Source organism: Equus caballus, chromosome 24 (genome assembly GCF_041296265.1).
Source record: "Equus caballus isolate H_3958 breed thoroughbred chromosome 24, TB-T2T, whole genome shotgun sequence".
In the NCBI taxonomy this organism is placed as follows: Eukaryota; Metazoa; Chordata; class Mammalia; order Perissodactyla; family Equidae; genus Equus; species Equus caballus.
The window spans coordinates 32,748,674-32,767,572 of record NC_091707.1 but is presented as its reverse complement, the minus strand read 5'-3'; the positions used below and the strand labels follow the sequence as shown (position 1 = coordinate 32,767,572).

General features: G+C 38.9%; 1 protein-coding gene and 1 pseudogene across 3 annotated transcripts in view; both read right to left on the bottom strand.

Annotated features, from left to right (window-relative positions):
* Positions 1-598: 598 nt before the first annotated feature.
* The window catches only part of LIN52 (lin-52 DREAM MuvB core complex component), a 112,170-nt gene continuing 93,869 nt past the window's right edge, over positions 599-18,899 (bottom strand). For all 3 annotated transcript variants that reach the window (XM_001490424.7, XM_070250156.1, XM_070250157.1), the window contains one exon: positions 599-2,626. In XM_001490424.7, the coding sequence (XP_001490474.1) occupies positions 2,571-2,626 (56 nt within the window). In that variant the 3' untranslated portion in view covers positions 599-2,570. The remainder of the gene's footprint in view (positions 2,627-18,899) is intronic.
* Positions 8,098-13,171, bottom strand: LOC111770450 (small ubiquitin-related modifier 2 pseudogene; annotated as a pseudogene).

Below are 18,899 nucleotides of genomic sequence, written 5' to 3'. Positions count from 1 at the left end.
TTAGTAGGGCAATGAGATAGGTACTCAGATCACTTAAATATAAGGCAGAGTGTGGGAAGAGGCATAAAGATGGGATACATAAACGCTGTAGGAATGCAGGGGGAAGGATTATCCAGCTGGATCATCAGGAGTTTACAGAAGAATAGGTTTGATATGTGCAACAAAGAGGCAAGACTTTCTAAGGACTCAATGGTATAAGCAAAGGCACTCCAGCAGGAACTGGGAATTGTTCAGATTAACTGGAACAGAGACGTCACATATTGGAGAGGAAGGAAACCAAACTGGAGGGTTGATTAGGATTACATGTAGAGAGTTTTAAATGCCAGGATGAGAGACCCAGACTTTATTGGTAGACATGGGGAGGTACTAAAGGTATTTAAGTAGTATTTTAGGGAGTTGAGCAGTAATGAGCTGGATGGCTGGTAGAATAGATTGGAAGCTAGGAGACCACGTAGTAGCTGACCACAAAGCTCTACATCACCCACTGTGATTATTAAGGGGAAGACAGTGGATATTTGTCATTATAGTTGCGTTTTTTGACACGATCTATGCTTTAAAAAATGCAACTTGACCCTTTGAGGAAAAACTCACTCTCCTATAAAAGGGACATATTTATTACAACGACACGGAAACCATCACATACAAAGTACAATCCTCTAACACCCTGAAATACATACACACACACATTGTACATATATCTATATTATCAATATAAAAATACATCATTAACATTTCTAAGGACGACAAATACAAAACCAATAAATATTGCAATTCTAAAACATCTACTTACATTAAGTGCTGGTGAATAAGATGACAGTAAAAGAAAGAGGCCAAAGCAGACCAGAAAACCAACTACATAGCTTCAGGTTACAGACGTGAGTTGGTTTTGGGGAGGTATCCCAATATTCTCCATGTATTTCTCAACATCCCCAACTCTCAAAAACAGAGCAAAGGAAGAATTTGACATTACAGCACTATTTTTTGCCCCATCCCACCATCCCCCTCTCTCACTCTTCAACCGCATTTAGAGATAAAGGAATGTCAATAATAAGCTTCACTTAAAATCAAAGCCTCCACAACCTAACCTTCTATACAGCATCCAAACAGAATGTTTGCCTTCTCATACTCATCCTTTGTGTCTTGTGTTCAAATTTTTTCTTCTTTTTAATATGTAAAATTGTATGGATCATCAAATGGCACAGATGAAAGAAAAATCAAACAATTTTAGCACGGGAAACAAGGCACAAGTGTCAGAAATGGTTAATGGACCAGCTATTAAATTGAATAGTGTTGTGCCCTTGCACAGACACTCAGAACCAAAAACTTGACCACAATTTTCCTTGTGTGAAATACCATCAGACTACTGCCATATGGATATTCTTTTCATAAAAGTTAAGAAACCCCATGTACTTCTCAAAACATTAGAAGCTGTGGGCTGGCTTATAAAGACAAAATACGGAGAACATGTGTAATCAATTTTACCCACGGACTAGATTTTTCAGGTTTTAAGAGAGACAGATAATGGCAAAGAGTTCCATACCAGTTGTATTTAAGTCAGGAAATTATTTTTTTCTTTTGTGTGTGTGTGTTTCCGTTATGTGGGTGAAATATCTGATATGTGCCGTGAGAGGGGACGAAGCGCGGCAAAACATTGCCACCCTTCCACATACATTTCTCCAAGGTCAAGCGGAGTTTCTAGTTTTTAATCAAATGGGAACTCCTGCAAGCAATCCCCTTCTCCTATCTTTCAGGCTATACTGACTTTCTTGCTTGAATCTGTAACAGATTAATTAGGACTCAAAAGTCCTTTCTGTCACCTTTAACTTGGTCTTGAGGTCTAGAACCCAACGCAACCTTGCACGGGCCCTTCACTATACAAGCTAATCCCATGAGGGACTTGATACACAGGGATGCCTTCCTGGAGTCAGAACTGACGGCAGGGGCTGGGAGGTGGGGAATGGAAGGCATTGGGGGATCGGACTATCATGAGAGGCACAGAATTTTAAAAGCAGGTGTACATTTTAAGAAGATTCTGGTTTCTCTAGCTGGGGATTCTGAACCTAGTATACACTGAAGAATTCACAGGTCAGGCTACATGGCGTGTCCCAGAATCTACTTGGTCTCTGGTCTCCTTGCATCATAAATACTTCCTAAGAGATCAAGCACAACTCAAAAGAACTCATCCAATCAACATGTCCCAACTGACTTTGCCATTACTGAATCAAAACAACCGTAAGATCCTGGGGCTCCTGAATCACTTCTGGAAATGAGAAAGCAGGTCTTTGACCTTGAGGAACGATATGCCCTCTAGTGTTACCAGCATCCGAGGCTGAGATGGTCAAAGTCTGGAAGCTGATTGAATAATTGCACTGATCCTTGCGTAGAGCAGATTCTTCTCTTGCCGCCAAATGTCCTCAGAGGCGCGGAGTGCCGGGAGCAGGGGAGAGGGTCAGTCCTGGAGGTGCACCCTCCGGCCTCTCACCCGGAAGCAGTGAGGTGCGCATCGTCAGAGCTGCACTGGGAGGGAAGCATGGTTCCAGTCCCCACGACATCCTGTCCACAAGCAGCTGCTACTTCTTGGGCTTCTCTAGAATGTTGAGGAATTTCCCCCGTGTCATCTCTCTGGCTGGGATCACAAAGCAAATGAAAGATCAATGAAAACCTCAAATCCGAAAAAGACATCTCAGGAAAATTCAATTTAAAAATTCAGATTGATTTAAATTGTATAATTGTATTTAAATTGCTTAATTGTATTAAGTTGCTACCATAACAGATTCAATCACCACTAACCTCTGAAAAGGGGAAAAAAATCAACCACTATTGACAACTAAAACTGTACAAAGCTGTTCTGAAGTTGGCAATTGCTATAAGGTGCAGGTCAAATGAGAAAGACTTTATCATCCACCCTTAAAAAAATCACCAGGGAGTTCCCCCAAACCTGTCTCTCTCTCAAGAATGTAACCTAGTACTCGTGTTCACCCTCTCTGGGGGTTTGCTCTAAGAGGCTAAAATCCAACCAAGATTAGAGTGTTCTCTGGGTTGTCGGTCTCTGGGCGTTTATAACCTCAAATCAAAATGAGAGATCATTGACCCCATCTCTCAGCAGTGGCAGTGCCTGGATGCTGTGACATAACAGGGTTTCTATTCCCTCAGTGCAGTTCATCTGCGGATGGCGCAATAAAGTAGAGTTTATAGAGCTTTGGTCTTCTCTCTCTTGGCATTGTCAGTCCTTAGATATTTAATATAGCCAGGCAAGGTTTATGTGTCTTTCTCTGACTTTCGGCACCATCAATCTTTGAATGCTGTAGTTACAAGAGGGTTTATACAGCTACTTTCCTACATATGAGGCTCAGAAATGAAAGTAAAACATTTCTCAATTACAAGGGCCACTCCAGAAGCCCCCCGTTTTAGCTCTGTCAAGGAAATCCTCAAAAATCGTATGTAGCATAAAGCCCCCTTTATCCTCATCCCCACAAGATCATCTTTTCAGACTTCTTAAATGGATGTAACAGTGCTGAAAGATTCCAACGGCTTGCCCTGGAGGCCAGAGGTCTGCTGGGACCATGCAGTGGGCACAGAGTAGGCTGTGCCCCATGGCCTCCCAAGAACATATCTCCAACTTGGCTAAAGAAGTAAGGTGGCTAGGGGGTACCTGCAGGGATGAGAAGGCCCTTTGCCCTAGCCTCCTTGCTACGTTTTCCAAGTCCAGAGCAAACGGTACTAGACGAATGGGGTCCCACTCCCCCCGCAACCTATGTTTAACAGTTCCTATTTATTTGTCCAACAAAGAAATAAAACAATATAAACTCTGTAACCACAGAAAGGGTTTTGTTAACTGCAATCTATATAGTCCCCATCTTTTACAAGTTCCTGAGCTCCAACAAAGGGAAAGGAAATCCAATTAACTAGGAATGAAAGTCCCAGTGCTGGGTCTTGCCTCATGCACCCACAATCCCACCCTGGCCCAAATCAAACTGACTATTCTTTCCTTGGTGGATTTACACCAAAACTTATACATACAAAGTTCCTGTAAGACTTGCGATTATTTGTTTATACACTTGTTTTCCTCCACTGAAGTGTAACAACTGAGAGCAGAGAGTGTGTTTTATTATTCTTTGTATCACCAGCACCTAGCATAGTGCTAGATCTAGGATCTGCTGAATAAATGTTGGCTGGATAAATTATAAGATGCAGCAAAACTAGAACCAAGTAGGAACACAATAACGTTCATTCCCTTGCCTTCCACAGACAAACAGTAAGACTTGTCAGTGGCCCTCGGTGCTCCATTCTCTACGCTGTGGGATTCTGTTTAGATTCACCTTGCTTAGTTGGCAAGAAAATCATCTCCCTTGATGGAAATAATGCCAGGTTAATGGAGAGATATCGAGTAGCAAGGACTAACTACCCTAAGGAAAATCCAGGCAAGTACTTCCTTGCCCATGGGAGGCAGCATGGACTTCCTTCTGAGAACACAGGATCTGAACTCAAGTAAAGTTCCAGCTCTAGCACTTAGCAGCTGAGTGACACCTTAGGTTGAGTAAGATCTCTGAACCTCAGTTTCTTCATCTGTAAAATGGGTAGCATACTAAGGTCACCTGCTCTGCTTTTTCTCTTGGATATTCAGCAATGAACATGCTTGGTATAGAAACAATCTTTCATATATCACCTTTCAGAGGCTTTTGCTTCTCTTGCACTCAGTATTCTGAGCAAATGAATGAATGAACTATGATAAAAAGGGAGGCTATAATCTAAAAAATTCCGTTCCTTGGAATCTTCTCCCTCAGCCTGATCCTAGAGAATTGACTTATACTTTTGGCCAGAGTGGGTCTCATCATTTATTTCTGCTGGATGGGTTTTCTGCCTACTCTCCAGTGTTTATTAAGGACTTTAAACATAGTATCGAATGATCCTGCAATAAGGCTAGAAGCAGGTGCTCCGGAAAGCAGACATGGGTAATATGAAATTCTTCTTGGTTCAAAAATCCTGGGCCAGGAGTATTGTACTGATCTTACTAATTATTTCTGTCCATGGTCCTTCAGATCCTTCAATTCTTTACTGTTTTTTTCCCCAAATGAGAGAATGACTAGTATTTTAAGACTTAAATTTAAAAAGACCCAATCTATTTGAAGGATCAAAAGGATTTAAAAAGAAAAATAAACGGATATTCCAGAGTCTCTTGCTGGCAAGCTCTCCTTGAATTTAACCAATCCTTTTTAACAACCCTTTCCCACTCAATCATTCCTCCCCCTTCAACCTAATCTAAGTACACAGAGCTGCAGGAAACCACCGTAAAAGTAGAAGTAATTCAAAAGACATCATCTTCTACATGGGAGGGGAGAAAGTTTTCCTACTCGCCAGTCCCATATAGGAGATATACGAATTCGTGACATAGCTGCTCCCTAAAAGAGGGCTATGCTCTATAAATCACTTCCTAAGCACCAACCCCTTCTTGTGCACAGAGAAATTGCTGTGGGTCAGGGGCTGCTCCAGAGCACGTGCACTCCTGTTCACTTGTCATCAGAGATGTTAACATCTCTGATTAATTCACATACCCGTTATTTTATTTCTCATTTCTTTATCCTTGCTCTCCTGCTCTGCTGCAGTGTGAAGATTCTTACCGACCTGCTACAGTAATCACCGCCTGCTAACCGCACCCCCCTAAACCTAGTGAAATTGTTTAGTGATGCCAACCGCGCTTTTAATTTGCAAGACATCAGACACAGAGGTAATTTATACCAACATCTGTTCATTTTTGACTTCTGAAACAAACTCGCACATGCTGCTACAAAATCCCATTAGGAGTAGGGGGACAGCCTTCTGCTACTATTCTGTATTCCTCCTCTACACACACACGCGCGCGCACACACACCTCTTCCAGTAGGGTTTTATATGTAAATGTATTTTACTAAAAAACTCCCACCAAGGATTTCAAATCTCTTTGGGGAAAAACCTTTAGAGATGTCTATGGCTTGCTTACAGAGGAGAAGAATTTCTATTTCCCCCTGTCTAGTTCCAACCTTTCTTCCCAATAGGTCCAGCTGGGTATAATTCTCACATTAATGGCCAGGGTGAGATTATATGCCCCTCAGTTTGGCACTTCCAGTTCCTGCTTTCTCTCCTGGTTATTTTTTTCCACAATGTGTTAGATAGAAGACAATCCTAGAGACAATAAGATTAGTAGAGAGAGTTTTATCTAGAGTCAATGAAATTGAACTGTTTTCTAATTCTGGATTAATTCTCTGGGATTACAAGGTTCAACAGGAAGGCAACACTGCTAACACATTCTAAGAACTATACCAAGAGGGATCCCCTGGTCGTCAGCTACCATGGTGTATGCTGTGCAGAAGAGAAGCATGATCTCCATGTCAAGGTACGATTTATAGGTCCTCCTATGCAGTGCATAGACCAGAAACTGAGAAAGCCACATGGAGACTGTCACCAGAGGGTGAGCAAGTGAATTGCTGCAGAGAGTGTGGGAGAGGGGGCCACTTAGACATTTAAAGACAGCACATGGATAAACTACAGTCAACTTCCAGGTTTATGCTGTTTCTATTACCCACTTCGTTGTTTCTCTAGGGCTGTTAGGTTCATGGCAGCTGTAAATACCTGGATATACTTAGAGAGGTCAGGGCTGAAGGGAGGACTTCATCCTGCGTGCTCTGAAGGGAGTGTGTGGTTTAATATAATCTCTCATTTAGACTCTCCAATTCCTCCATCCTACATTTAGCCTTGCCTCTGGCTCCCTTTCCACAATGACTACCCCCAAACTGCCTTCTCTGCAGTAAATTTTCTGGTAGCTGGTTGAAAAGATTCAGTGGTACAGATTGATTTCTCACTGGTGAGGGGATGAGGGATTACCAGAGGCACCCTGGTTAACGAGATCGGGTGCAGAATCTCTCACGAGACCAGCCCTCTCTGCCAGGGCTTTGCACTTTTCGCCCATGACATATGGGTTTCATTACAGAAAGATTTTCCAGATTATAACTTTCAGGCAATTGCCTGATAAAATTCTGCTTGGCTTTCATGCAGGGAACAATGTAAAGATTAAGTAACTTTTAATGAAATGGAAGAAACTCATAATGTTTGGTTTTCAATTCCAATGCAAACTATTTTAAATATTTCTGCGCCTCAATATAATTAAAAACATTAGCGAGGTGGGGAAGAGTTACTTTCCACTGGTTCTCTCACATCCTGAAGAGCAACAACAGGCTGTCTTTAGAAGACTCTAATATGAGTGGCCAGGAAACGAAGGAGGCAGTGTAACATTGTGAAAAGAACAGGGCTTTTAGCATCAGACAGGCTTGGATTTGAACCCCAGCTCCTAGACTGACCCTGGATCACTGGGGGCAAGTCACCCAAGTCATCTTTCTGAGCTTCAGTTTTCTCATCTGTTCAAGGTGAGATTAATACAGAGTTCACATAGGCACTCAGTAAATGCTAGCTACTATATAACTATCTCTTTCATTTCAAACAGAAGTTTATTTAAGCAACAAGACATTTGACAGGAAAATTATCTAGGATTCATTTCTTTCTTTTTTTTTTTTTTTGAGGAAGATTAGCCCTGAGCTAACTACTGCCAATCCTCCTCTTTTTGCTGAGGAAGACTGGCCCTGAGCTAACGTCTGTGCCCATCTTCCTCTACTTTATATGTGGGATGCCTACCACAGCATGGCTTGCCAAGCAGTGCCCAGTCCTCACCCGGGATCCGAACCGGTGAACCCAGGCCGCTGAAGCGGAACGTGTACACTTAACCGCTGCACCACCGGGTCGGCATTCATTTCTTTCAGAGTAATTTATCCCTACTTAAAGACAGATTGCCCTACATGTAACAGCTATGTACAAAAAAGTTATACAATTGTCCCTGGTTTTACAATGATAAGTGAAAAATATTAAAATTCTCCATTGAACAAGATATGCAAAGATTTTTTTGTTAAACAGTGAGAGTAAAATAACTTTCTGAAATATGAAAGATAAGAGCTGAATGAGCATGCCACTAATGGCAATAGGGGGTACTCTCCAGTATTTTGCCCCATCCCATAACCATCTGATGTCAATCAAAACATAGCATTGGCAATTTAGTTAAAAAAAAAGGTAATATGCTTGTGTGCATATACCAGTTATAATTGTGTACAATAAAAGAATCAGGAAGGGGAAAAGGAAAGAATAGAGAAACCCATGCTGTAGTAGTCAGGACATGGTGGAACCAAATTGCAGTTTTCTAACTAGGAATGTATTCTTGGTCTGTGGGAACTGAGTTCTGGAGTGAACAGCAAGTTCCCTTTGTAGTAGACACCTGATGTCTGCTGCTGGAACACCTCAGCACATCAAGGAGTATCTTCAAACGCCATTTCCAACTGTGCAGGTGTGTCTGTTTCAGGAATTGGCTGCTCATCACGCTGGACTGATCTGCCTCATTGACAGACCCTGTCATTCACAATGGGCCTTAATTAGTTTTAAACTACACCACAGAACTATCCTGCCCTACCACCTTCAAATTAATATGACTATTCTTCCTAGTCTTGACTACTTCCTTGGGTGTTTCATCAGCCACGGCAAGCACTGGAGTCACCTTGGTTGCTGCTTTACAAAAGAGGTACCAGGTTCACACCGAATGAGCATCAGGAGCGGCAAAAGGAGGCCAAACTACTTATTTTTTAAAAAGTTCAAATGCAAACCAAATGGCAATATGAATGACTTGCATCTACATGGCACATATATTCTGGAAGATCAAACCTGCTGGAGTAATATTGGGTATCATAGGCAGCTACCTTCCTTAACTGTACCAGCACATACTTAAAGCAAAAAGGAACACATAAAATCCTAGTTAGTTTAGTTTAAATCAATGTGCTAAAAGGCTATTTATTTAATTAGCTTCATAGATGTTTTATAGAAATGATGCCATTTGTAATAATTATGGTTTTGATTCTTCTTTAAAAATTACTTTTTTGGTCCTTGAAGCTTTGAATGCATTCTAACACTGGAGAAGAGGGGTCACCTAGCCAGCGGTGTGTGCTGTGTAGAAGCGAAGCATGAAGGGGACGGATGGATAGTGAAGTTAGTCACAGTAGCATGCCTACTATGTACTAGATACTAGGGAAGATGCAAATAAATTAGAAGTGACCTCTGAGATGGAGCTAGCTGTTCACAGGTATTTTGGTGGATTAGAGGAGAACAAAAGGAAACCAATGTGACTTATAATGCCAACTTCTCTCCCACAGGAATGTGGAAAGTTTTCCTGTTGCTCTGGCATAGAGCTGGCGTACAGCAGAGAAGTTCCAGGGCAGTCTGCCAGACTGAGATTCTTTACCATGCTCCAGTTCAGACCTCTGCACAAAACATACCGCTAAACGATCGATAATTCAAGTCAAGCACTAAGCATTTTTTAATGCCTCTAACATGAGAACAGCTGGCGCCAGTGCCACTGTCAAAAGCAGAAGGTGCTGGGAACTGAGCATGTCACCGGATGACGAGGGGTCTCTTGGAGCCTCATTAGGACAGTTGGTGGCCCTCAGAAGGTGATGTAATTGTAGTAAGGTCTGCTGACCATTCTCAATCAACTCTTGTGAGAAAGTACACACAAGTGAGAGTCTTTGGTAGAAATCTCATTTTTCTCTAAAATATATAAAAGCAGCATTTGAAGGTAAGCAGAACAGCCTTCAGGCTTTTGCCTAAAGTTCTTTGGGCATAAGCATTTCAAAAAGGAGATGAAATATATATCAGAGAAAAGAATAGTCTGGTTACTAAATCTATGACCAAACTATCGTTGACTATCAAAATCTTCACCCTCAGAAGTTTCAAAAAAGCCTCTTTGGGGCACACTTTCTGGATTCTCTTTCGATTGGGTGTCTTATGCCTCTAATAGGACTTTTTCTTCCAAAAGGGTGGGTGGCTAAGAAGAGTGTCCCCTTCCGTGAATTCAGAGAAACATAATTTTATATCAAAACATTTTTTTCTTCACATTTCCAGAGAACATTTTATCCAAGAAGTAATGTAAAGTAATAAAAAAAGGAAAAGCCAGGACTCAATGTACAGCTAAACAAATTTGGACAGTTCTAATATGGAAAATAATTTTAATGGCTTTTCACAACAGGAACAAAAAAAGGACAGAAATATCCAGCCAACAGATTTATTCTCAGAATATAAAACATCAAGCAGGAACATAAAATATGGGAAGTGTCAGCCATGATGCCTGAAGATTGAAAGCAGAAGTAGAAGAATCTTAATTGCCAGGCATTTGAAAAATGTTGTATTCAGGTGAAAGCCTGTGTTTCTCCATCAACTCTCCTTGCCCTGCCCTCTTTTAAGAGCGAAACAAGACTAGATTTCAAATATTCAATCCTTCTTACCATCCTTCTCCCTACTAAAAAACAAATCAAAACAACAAAAAACTCCAAAGATTTGTGTTCAAGAAATGAGAGCTAACAACTTATCAGTATTTTGTTTCCTTTTGAGAGGGCCTCACAGGCATACTTCATAGTTTCACTTGGTTGCCTTTTCAAGGGTAAACTCAATTGAACAAAAGATAATGAAATCAAAGCAAGAGATTAATACTCTTGGGGCGAGAACTTTTATTAAATACTCATACATTTGTGCAGAACATTCATGCTTCAGGGCCCTTACATAGTAATACATCGTGGTAAAACAGTTATTATGACCAAAGGCTAGTGGCTTCACATGGTCTTAATTTCCTCATCCATAAAGTGAGAATAATAGCAATAATAATCTATCATGTAAGGTTAAGATAGAACAACGACTAGTCAAAGTGACTTGATCACTACACAAAATATTTTGCCCCAAGTTAGACAGAGTAATTTATCCATAGGTTAGTTTCCACTCTCAGGAAAATCAGACCAAGATCACAGTATCGATAATTTCAAATGACTTGGATATTAAGACAAGTTTCCTGCTTGGAACATCCCCACTTCAAGGTGTTGGCAGTAGCTAAAGTCTAGAGGATGAAGGCCCAGTTGTCTTGACCCCTAGGGCAGGGAAAGAGTTACATCTTCACACTGAGAAGCCAATAAAAACCTCTCTTGATTATAATTTAGATAAGAACCACTGGATTGAATAATAATGTCTGAAACTCCCCTGGCTGTTTCACCTTGAGACGTCCATCACTGGGTTAAACATGATGCTAATTGCATTTGGATTGATTAATTTCTCTCACTCCTGTCTATTCGAATAACGCTTAACAAAATAATCATAGCACCCAGAGCCAAATCTTTTCCGTCAAAGGAATGAAGCCATCAGAACAGGCAGAGATGAAAGAAATGAAGATGACCCGTAATTACTGCTACGGTGATATCATTACCATATTATACAAAATGAGTGTGTGGGGGAGGGGGGATGGAGGGAGGAGGAGCTGAGATTATTTTTTCTAATGGAATCCTACAATCTAAGAATACAGATTTGACATCAAGTGGGACACAGAGAAATATAAAACTTTAAAAAAATACAAACCTTGCTCATGAAATTGCAAAATCCAACAAACACTGAGGCCCAAGATACATCAAGTGTCTTGGGCTGTGAGCAGGTATTATTCACGCCACTATTTTTTCATCGCAATAACACTTTGTGTATGACTTGCATAAAGATTTAAGATGCTGTGTTTATACCACAAGCATTCCCATAGCTACTGGAAAATTTTTCTTTAAGCCAAGGAATAATATCATTTTATTTTAATATTGTTAGAGGTGGCCTTGTTCGTAAAGTCAGAATCTGGGTTTTAACTGCAGCTAGTTCTAGTTTAAGACACCAAAGAAAATGTTGATGAATCTTCACGCCTGGTTCAGCGGACAGTAGTATGGATTTAACTCACTAGCAAGAAGAATATAACATTTCCCTACTTTCTCATTGTTTGATATGACTTTTACTACTTATGATAGAAAACCTATGATCACGTAGGATTTGAACCTTAGGTGTGAATCTATCACTTATTGGGTGGTGATCTAAAAAAAAAAAGGAAAAAGATGGTGATCTGAGGTATATTATGTAGTCTCTCTGGACCTCAGTTCCTTCATCTGAAAAATGGGGATCAGTACCTACTTGACTGGGATGTTGTGAGACTAAATATATTTAAGTCCTCAGTAAGTGCTGATATAAGAAAAAATTTTCCCCTAAGATTAATTTTACAGTTATTTACAGAACCTTGAGCAATGTTTTGCTCAGGTATTTCATTTACTAAAGCTAATTTAAACAGACACTTGTAAAGTACCATAAATATTTTAACAAATATTTATGAAATAAATAAATAAATAGGATACCTAGAAGGCGCATCATTCATTTTAATAGGCTAGAAATATCTGGGGGATATTTTTGCTATGGTATTTTAAAAATAGAACCATCATTAAATTGAAAACAATAAAAACAGATATTGAAACTGTTTTATGTAGCTTGGACAAGAAGTACGTTTCTCTATTTTCTTATATAATGAATAGTCCAAATAAAAGAAGCATATGTATTCTGAATTTGCAATCATTCAGTAATAAATATAAATAGTTCTTTAAAAGGAAAAAACAAAACATTGTACTCCTGGCCAGGTTAAAACAACCGTCTAAACCATTTACTCCATTAACTCAGTATTCTCTGCTTTCTGTCTGGTTAAGAGAGGCAATGTAATACAGTAAAAAGTGTTTATCTTATCTGGCTTTGGAATTAGACAATTCTACATTTGATTCAAATCCTAGGCCCCCTTTTCCAAGCTTCAAGACCTTGAGCAAGTTGGGGCCGGCCCCGTGGCCAAGTGCTTAAGTTCACGCGCTTTGCTTCGGCGGCCCAGGGTTTCGTGGTTCAGATCCTGGGTGTGGACATGGCACCGCTCATCAAGCCATGCTGAGGTGGCATCCTACATGCCGCAACTAGAAGGACCCACAACTAAAAACACACAACTATGTACTGGGGGGCTTTGGGGAGAAAAAGGAAAAATAAAATCTTTAAAAAAAAAAAAAAGACCTTGAGCAACTAATTTACTTTTCTGAGCATCAGTTTTCTTATCTGTAAAATGGGAATTATGAAACAGACTTTGCAGGATCTTTCGAGATTAAATGAGGCAATGCATGAAAATCCTTTATACTGCCTGGCACATAGTAGGGAAGTCAATAAATAACAGTGTTAATCATTTTTATCCTTCACGTCTCAGCTCAAATACCACCTTTTCAGAGAGGCCTTCCATGACGACCCTATCTAAAGCGAGTTGTCTTCAGTTACTCTCTTTCATATCAACCCATTTACTTCCTTCAGAGCACTCACCAAATCCGAAACTAACTTTGTTTATTTATCTTCATGATTCACGAAGTGCTGTAGAACCTCCTGCTGTAGCCCCAGCAACTAGAACAATACCAGGCACATAGTAGGTAGTCAACTACACATCTATTGAAATAATTTATTCATATATGAGGAAAGAGGAACTCTGCTTCCTTTTCAATTCTTAATTAAATACCACGCATAAGAACTTTTTTTTCCTAGTAAAATTACATAGGTATTTTACCCTTTGACCCAGCAATTCCACTTCTAGGAAGCTATCCCAAAGAAACACCAGCAAAAATATTAAATAGGGTATTCACATGCCTATCAATTTCAGCACCATTTGTAACAACCGAAGATTGGAAACAGTCCAAATGTCCATCTTTAGAGAAGGGACTGGTATAACCTTATTACAGAGTACTGTTCAGCTCTAAAAAGGAATGAAGAGAGCTATATACTACTATACAGAGATCTCCAGAACATACTGTTAAGTGAAAAAAGCAAGGTGCAGATTATTTATAGTATATGAGCTTATGTTGAAAATTAGGACAAGGGGGAAATACATATATATTTATTTATATTTTCAAAAGAAACAATAGAAGGATGAACTTTTGTATTAGTTTTTGCTAATAAAGATGGTTACCTAGCGAGGGGAATAAAGAGGGGGAAGGGATAGAGATAGAAGGTAGATACTTTGAATGCACCTTATCTTATACGTTTTACTTTGGGACAACATATAAATATTTTATGTATTAAAAGACAAAATTCATTAAATAGAAAAAATGAATCTCTAAAAATTGAAATAAACTGAAAATAACCTGAATCTATAAAATTTGACGTCACCTACATAGTAGAAAAGTTTAAATAATTTTAAAAGACATATTTTGACTACACATCCCTACAAGTGTGTATCCTAAGGCTGTAAAAGAAGCACAGAGAAATCTTAAACTGCCTCCAGCAGCCTTGTTGTTACACGTAGTTAGTTCTTTTGATGCCAGTTTTACTGCAGGTTAAAACAAACAGTTATGTTAGTTATTAGGAACCAAGATTTTCAGCATGAGAAAAGAGATCTCATTATAAAATCAAATATATCAAATAAAAACCCGTTGAGGGGCCTGCCTCGTGGCACAGTGGTTAAGTTCACGTGCTCTGCTTTCATGTCCTGGGGTTTGCCAGTTCGGATCCCGGGTGCAGACATATGCACTACTTGTCAAGCCATGCTGTGGCAGGCATCCCACATATAGGGTAGAGGAAGATGGGCATGGATGTTAGCTAAGGGCCAGTCTTCCTCAGCAAAAAGAGGAGGATTGGCAGCAGATGTTAACTCAGGGCTAGTCTTCCTCAAAAAAAAAAAAAAAAAAAAACCCAACAAAACCCTTTGACATCTTTAATTTGAACTGGTTGTATTGGTAGGAACAAAATTTCTTTTTCTCTTTTCAAAAAAACCCTTATTTACCAACTCTGTCCGTGGAAAAGGCCTAGAAGCAATGACAGTCTATTAACAATGAAAACTATTAGTACCTAGATTTCTACTAAAAGAAACCAGGGCTCTTGGAGAAATGGATGAGATTCCAGGTCTGAAGAAGTGAACCAGGGATATCTTGACATGCTGAAAGTAAGGAATTTATCAAAGATTACTAGGGTAAAGTCAAATGACACAGGATTCAATCTGAAGGGGCATCCACTAACTGAAGATGGGACAGTTTTGAGAGTCAAAAAGAATCATGTTTATAATAGATTGAAACACATCAAATATAAACATTTATAATATTTTTTTATAAGTCCTCAGTCACTTCAACTCATTTCATGTTCTGAAAATTGATAAATAAAAGGAGGGAAAAAACCTAGCATTTTTCCTGCCTTGCTTCTTTGGATAGTATTTCAGGGAAACCAAATAGTTGCTGATTTGTTAGAATAATAATAATTAACATCATTATTCTTATGAAAAGGATCAGATGGTTAACTCTCAAACCCAGTGGCCTTCGCTGACACTGGAACAAGCGGAGGTCATGTGCTTCCTGATGGGAAGCAACAGTAAGTGTACAGTATCACTTATGAAACATTCTTGCCAAAAAGACTGAATCCAAACCCAATTTATTCTCTAACAGATTATAGGAAATTTGGGGGGAAAGAGGAACATGTGGAATGCTATCACCAGGATAAAATCATCTAAATTTAAAATGTGGGAAATCCTATAAGACTAACAATTCAGTTTCTTCAACAATTAAATAGCATGGGGAAAAAAACTTGGAGGAAGCGGGGAGTGTGGTTATAGAGAAGATTAAGAGACCGAATCTTCATGTCAACCAAATGTAATGTGTGGACCTTGTCTGGATCCTGAGTCATACAAACCAATCAGAAAAAACACAATTTCGAGCCAGCCAAACTGGACATGGACTATTAGATGTTATTAAGTTTGGTGTTTTATTTTGTTTGGTGTAATAATGGTGTTTTTTTTTAAAGCCTTCTCGGTTAGAAATACACATTAACTTATTTATAAATGAAATGGTACTAGGATTTACTTTAAAATACTCCAGCCAACAACACAACCACAACAAAAAGTGTGATATAAGGAAGTGAAGATAAAACAAGAATGGCAGAAAGTTGACAATTATCGAAGCTGGGGAGGGCGTACATGGGGTTCCTTACAGCATTCTCTCTACTTTAGTTAGTATATGCTGAAAAATCTCCATAATAAAAAAGAAAACCTCACCAAACGCTTCTCTGGAAATATAGCTTTATCTTATTACACTACATATCACAATACAATGAAGAGTAGGTCCAGGAACAGAGACAGGAATAATTAATTCTGTGGAGGGCTTGGCAATGGTTAGACAGAAAAAGCTTTAGAAAGGGAGTGACTTTTCATGTCATGAATGTTTATTTCCATCATTAAATTCTTTGGATAAGGAACAAATTACACATGACCAAACAATCAAAAGCAGATTATATATTTTTTAAAGTCTACCAGATCTAACTTGGGTTAAGCCTGATAATAAGGATCTGCTGCCTTCCAATCTTTCTCGCTCTTAATTATTTAAGAAATCATCCTGACAAATCTAAGAGCACAATTTTCAACATATCTGTAAAAGAGCTATGAGGGAAGGTCTCATTTTGCTTCTACAAAATTCTCTGAGAGGTGAAGAGAATGAGTCGTTGGTTACTCATTTATTGAATCTTCTCAGAAAAAGCTCTAGAGGTTGGTAGCAAGACTAATTTTAAAGTTTAGGCCAGTCCAATAGCTAACAAGTTACAAAAAGGAATAGCTTAATCGAAACACTCACTAGTCCAGCTAAATTTCAACTAGTTTGCCCTCACTATCAAGAACTGTGTATATAAATGGTAACCTCACCAGTCCTGCTTCACTTTGATCACTCTTTTTTTCTTTATAGATGCTGATTTATCCAATTTAAAACAAATTACTTGCTCTAGCTGATAATTTGGCTTTTAATTGTTTGCACTGTGGTTTCATGCACGTATGGTTCATGTTCTCAACTTGACTAGACAACAAATTCATCAATGGAAGAGACTTTTAAAGATAATTTCCCCAACGAACTTGGAAAAAATGCACAATATACAGTAGTTATCCAGTAAGCCTTAATTTCTAAAAATATTTTTCCTCTAAAATCATGTAGTAGTACAAAGGTACAACAATTACTGTCTTCACTTGATTATGAATTTCTTTTAAAGCCACTTCACAATCAGGTAAGAACTTGTATGATGTGTCTACTTAGGAAGTCATATGGCAATGGTTATTTTCCTTGTGATTAGAAATAACAGCTAATTAACCTTCTGTTTTTTTTCAGAATATATAGTTTTGATATTTCTGAATAATCTTATTTACAACATTCATGAATTATTTATTTAAAATAATTAGAACGCAAAAATATCCTCAGCCAGAAAATTATATTATCCTGTGTATAAAAATCTGCATCACTGAAACTCCAAAGCTTAACCTGTACATAGTTAACATACAATAAACATGTACTGAATGAAAAAGCATTCTTTCATTGACAGTATAGGCCATAATTTAGGATCTTAAAAGCAACTTAAAAGTAATCAATATGGCTAAATGTAATACAGGGGGAAATCTGGTTAATTAGATACTATATAAACATTGACGATAATGCTTCGTAATTAAATATAAAATATTTTTCATAATTTTATTTGCATTCAAACTAATACAGATGTGAAAGTGAAAAGAAGCATTTTATGATGCCTCAAAATCAGAAGGTTGGAGTTCTAAACTAGTTTCATTACTAGTCAACAAGTCCTTACTGTGTGCCCATTATAGATGTACTCCTATTATAGCAGATGATGAGACACCAAAAGAGAACAACCTATCAGGGAGGGTGTACCATAGTGGTTATGAGCACAGGGCTCCAGATCTGCACTGCAAAAGAGGTCAACCAGTCTTCCTTAGAAAACCCCTTCCTACTCGAGTCTTTGGGCACTAAAGTTTGCTCATCAACAGCTTAACTGTGCTCCGTGGAGACATTTGTAGAGATCTTTGCAATTATGGAGTACATTTTTTCCCAAGACATTAAAGAGGTGGGGAGATCAGAAACAGATCCTACTTCAGCATACTGGAGGTCTTTCAGGTAGGTTAGTTAGAATGTATAACCTGTTATCAGCGGGTCTCAAAGTATGGTCCCTGGACCAACCACATCTGCATCACTTTGGGAACATGTTAGACAAACAAATTCTCAGGCCCCTATCCCAGTTCTACTGAGTCACAAACTCTAGAGGTTGGGCCCAAGAATCCACGTCTTACCAAGCCCTTCAGGTGATTCTGATGCATGATAACGTTTGAGAACCACTAACCTATGTTACCCAGGCTCCCTGATTTTGTCTCCAGTTCTCTGCAGTTCTAATTCATTACTAAAAGAGGAGGCAGGATTTTATTTTATTAAAATTATGATCATAAAGCATATTTCTTTATCATAAAGCCAGAAGTAGAAGGGAGATTATCTTTTAGAAAATATGAGTAACAAAGGAAGAAATGAAAACAATCAGCCAAAGGATTAGAATTTTTACCAAAACTCTATCTCTATTGCCACATATTGTGCTTAGTGTTAAGGTTACAATAAAGTCCTTAACCTTGAGAATCTTGGCAGAAGACAGACCGGAAAATAAATAATTATCAAACAACATCATCAAAGCTATTAGAGGAGTATACAACACATTATGAGGAGAGAAATGGGGATAATTAATTCTGCAGAAGGTCTGGGTTGGATGGACAGGAAAAGCTTTAGAACAGGGTGATATTTGAACCGAGCCTTTAGGAATGTCCTGTCTAGGAACACCCAGGCAAGCTAAGGACAGCTCCTCTTTAAAAGTTTTCTACTAGGCCACTGGTGTAAAATGCAAGTGAACACTGCTTAACAACAAAAAAACAAACAACCCGATCAAAAAATGGGCAGAGGACATGAACAGACATTTCTCAAAAGAAGATATGAATATGGCCAATAGACACATGAAAAGATGTTCATCATCGCTAATCATCAGGGAAATGCAAATCAAAACTACACTAAGATATCACCTTACCCCCGTTAGATTGGCAAAAACATCCAAAACCAAGAACGACAAATGTTGGAGAGGTTGTGGAGAAAGAGGAACCCTCATACACTGTTGGTGGGAATGCAAACTGGTACAGC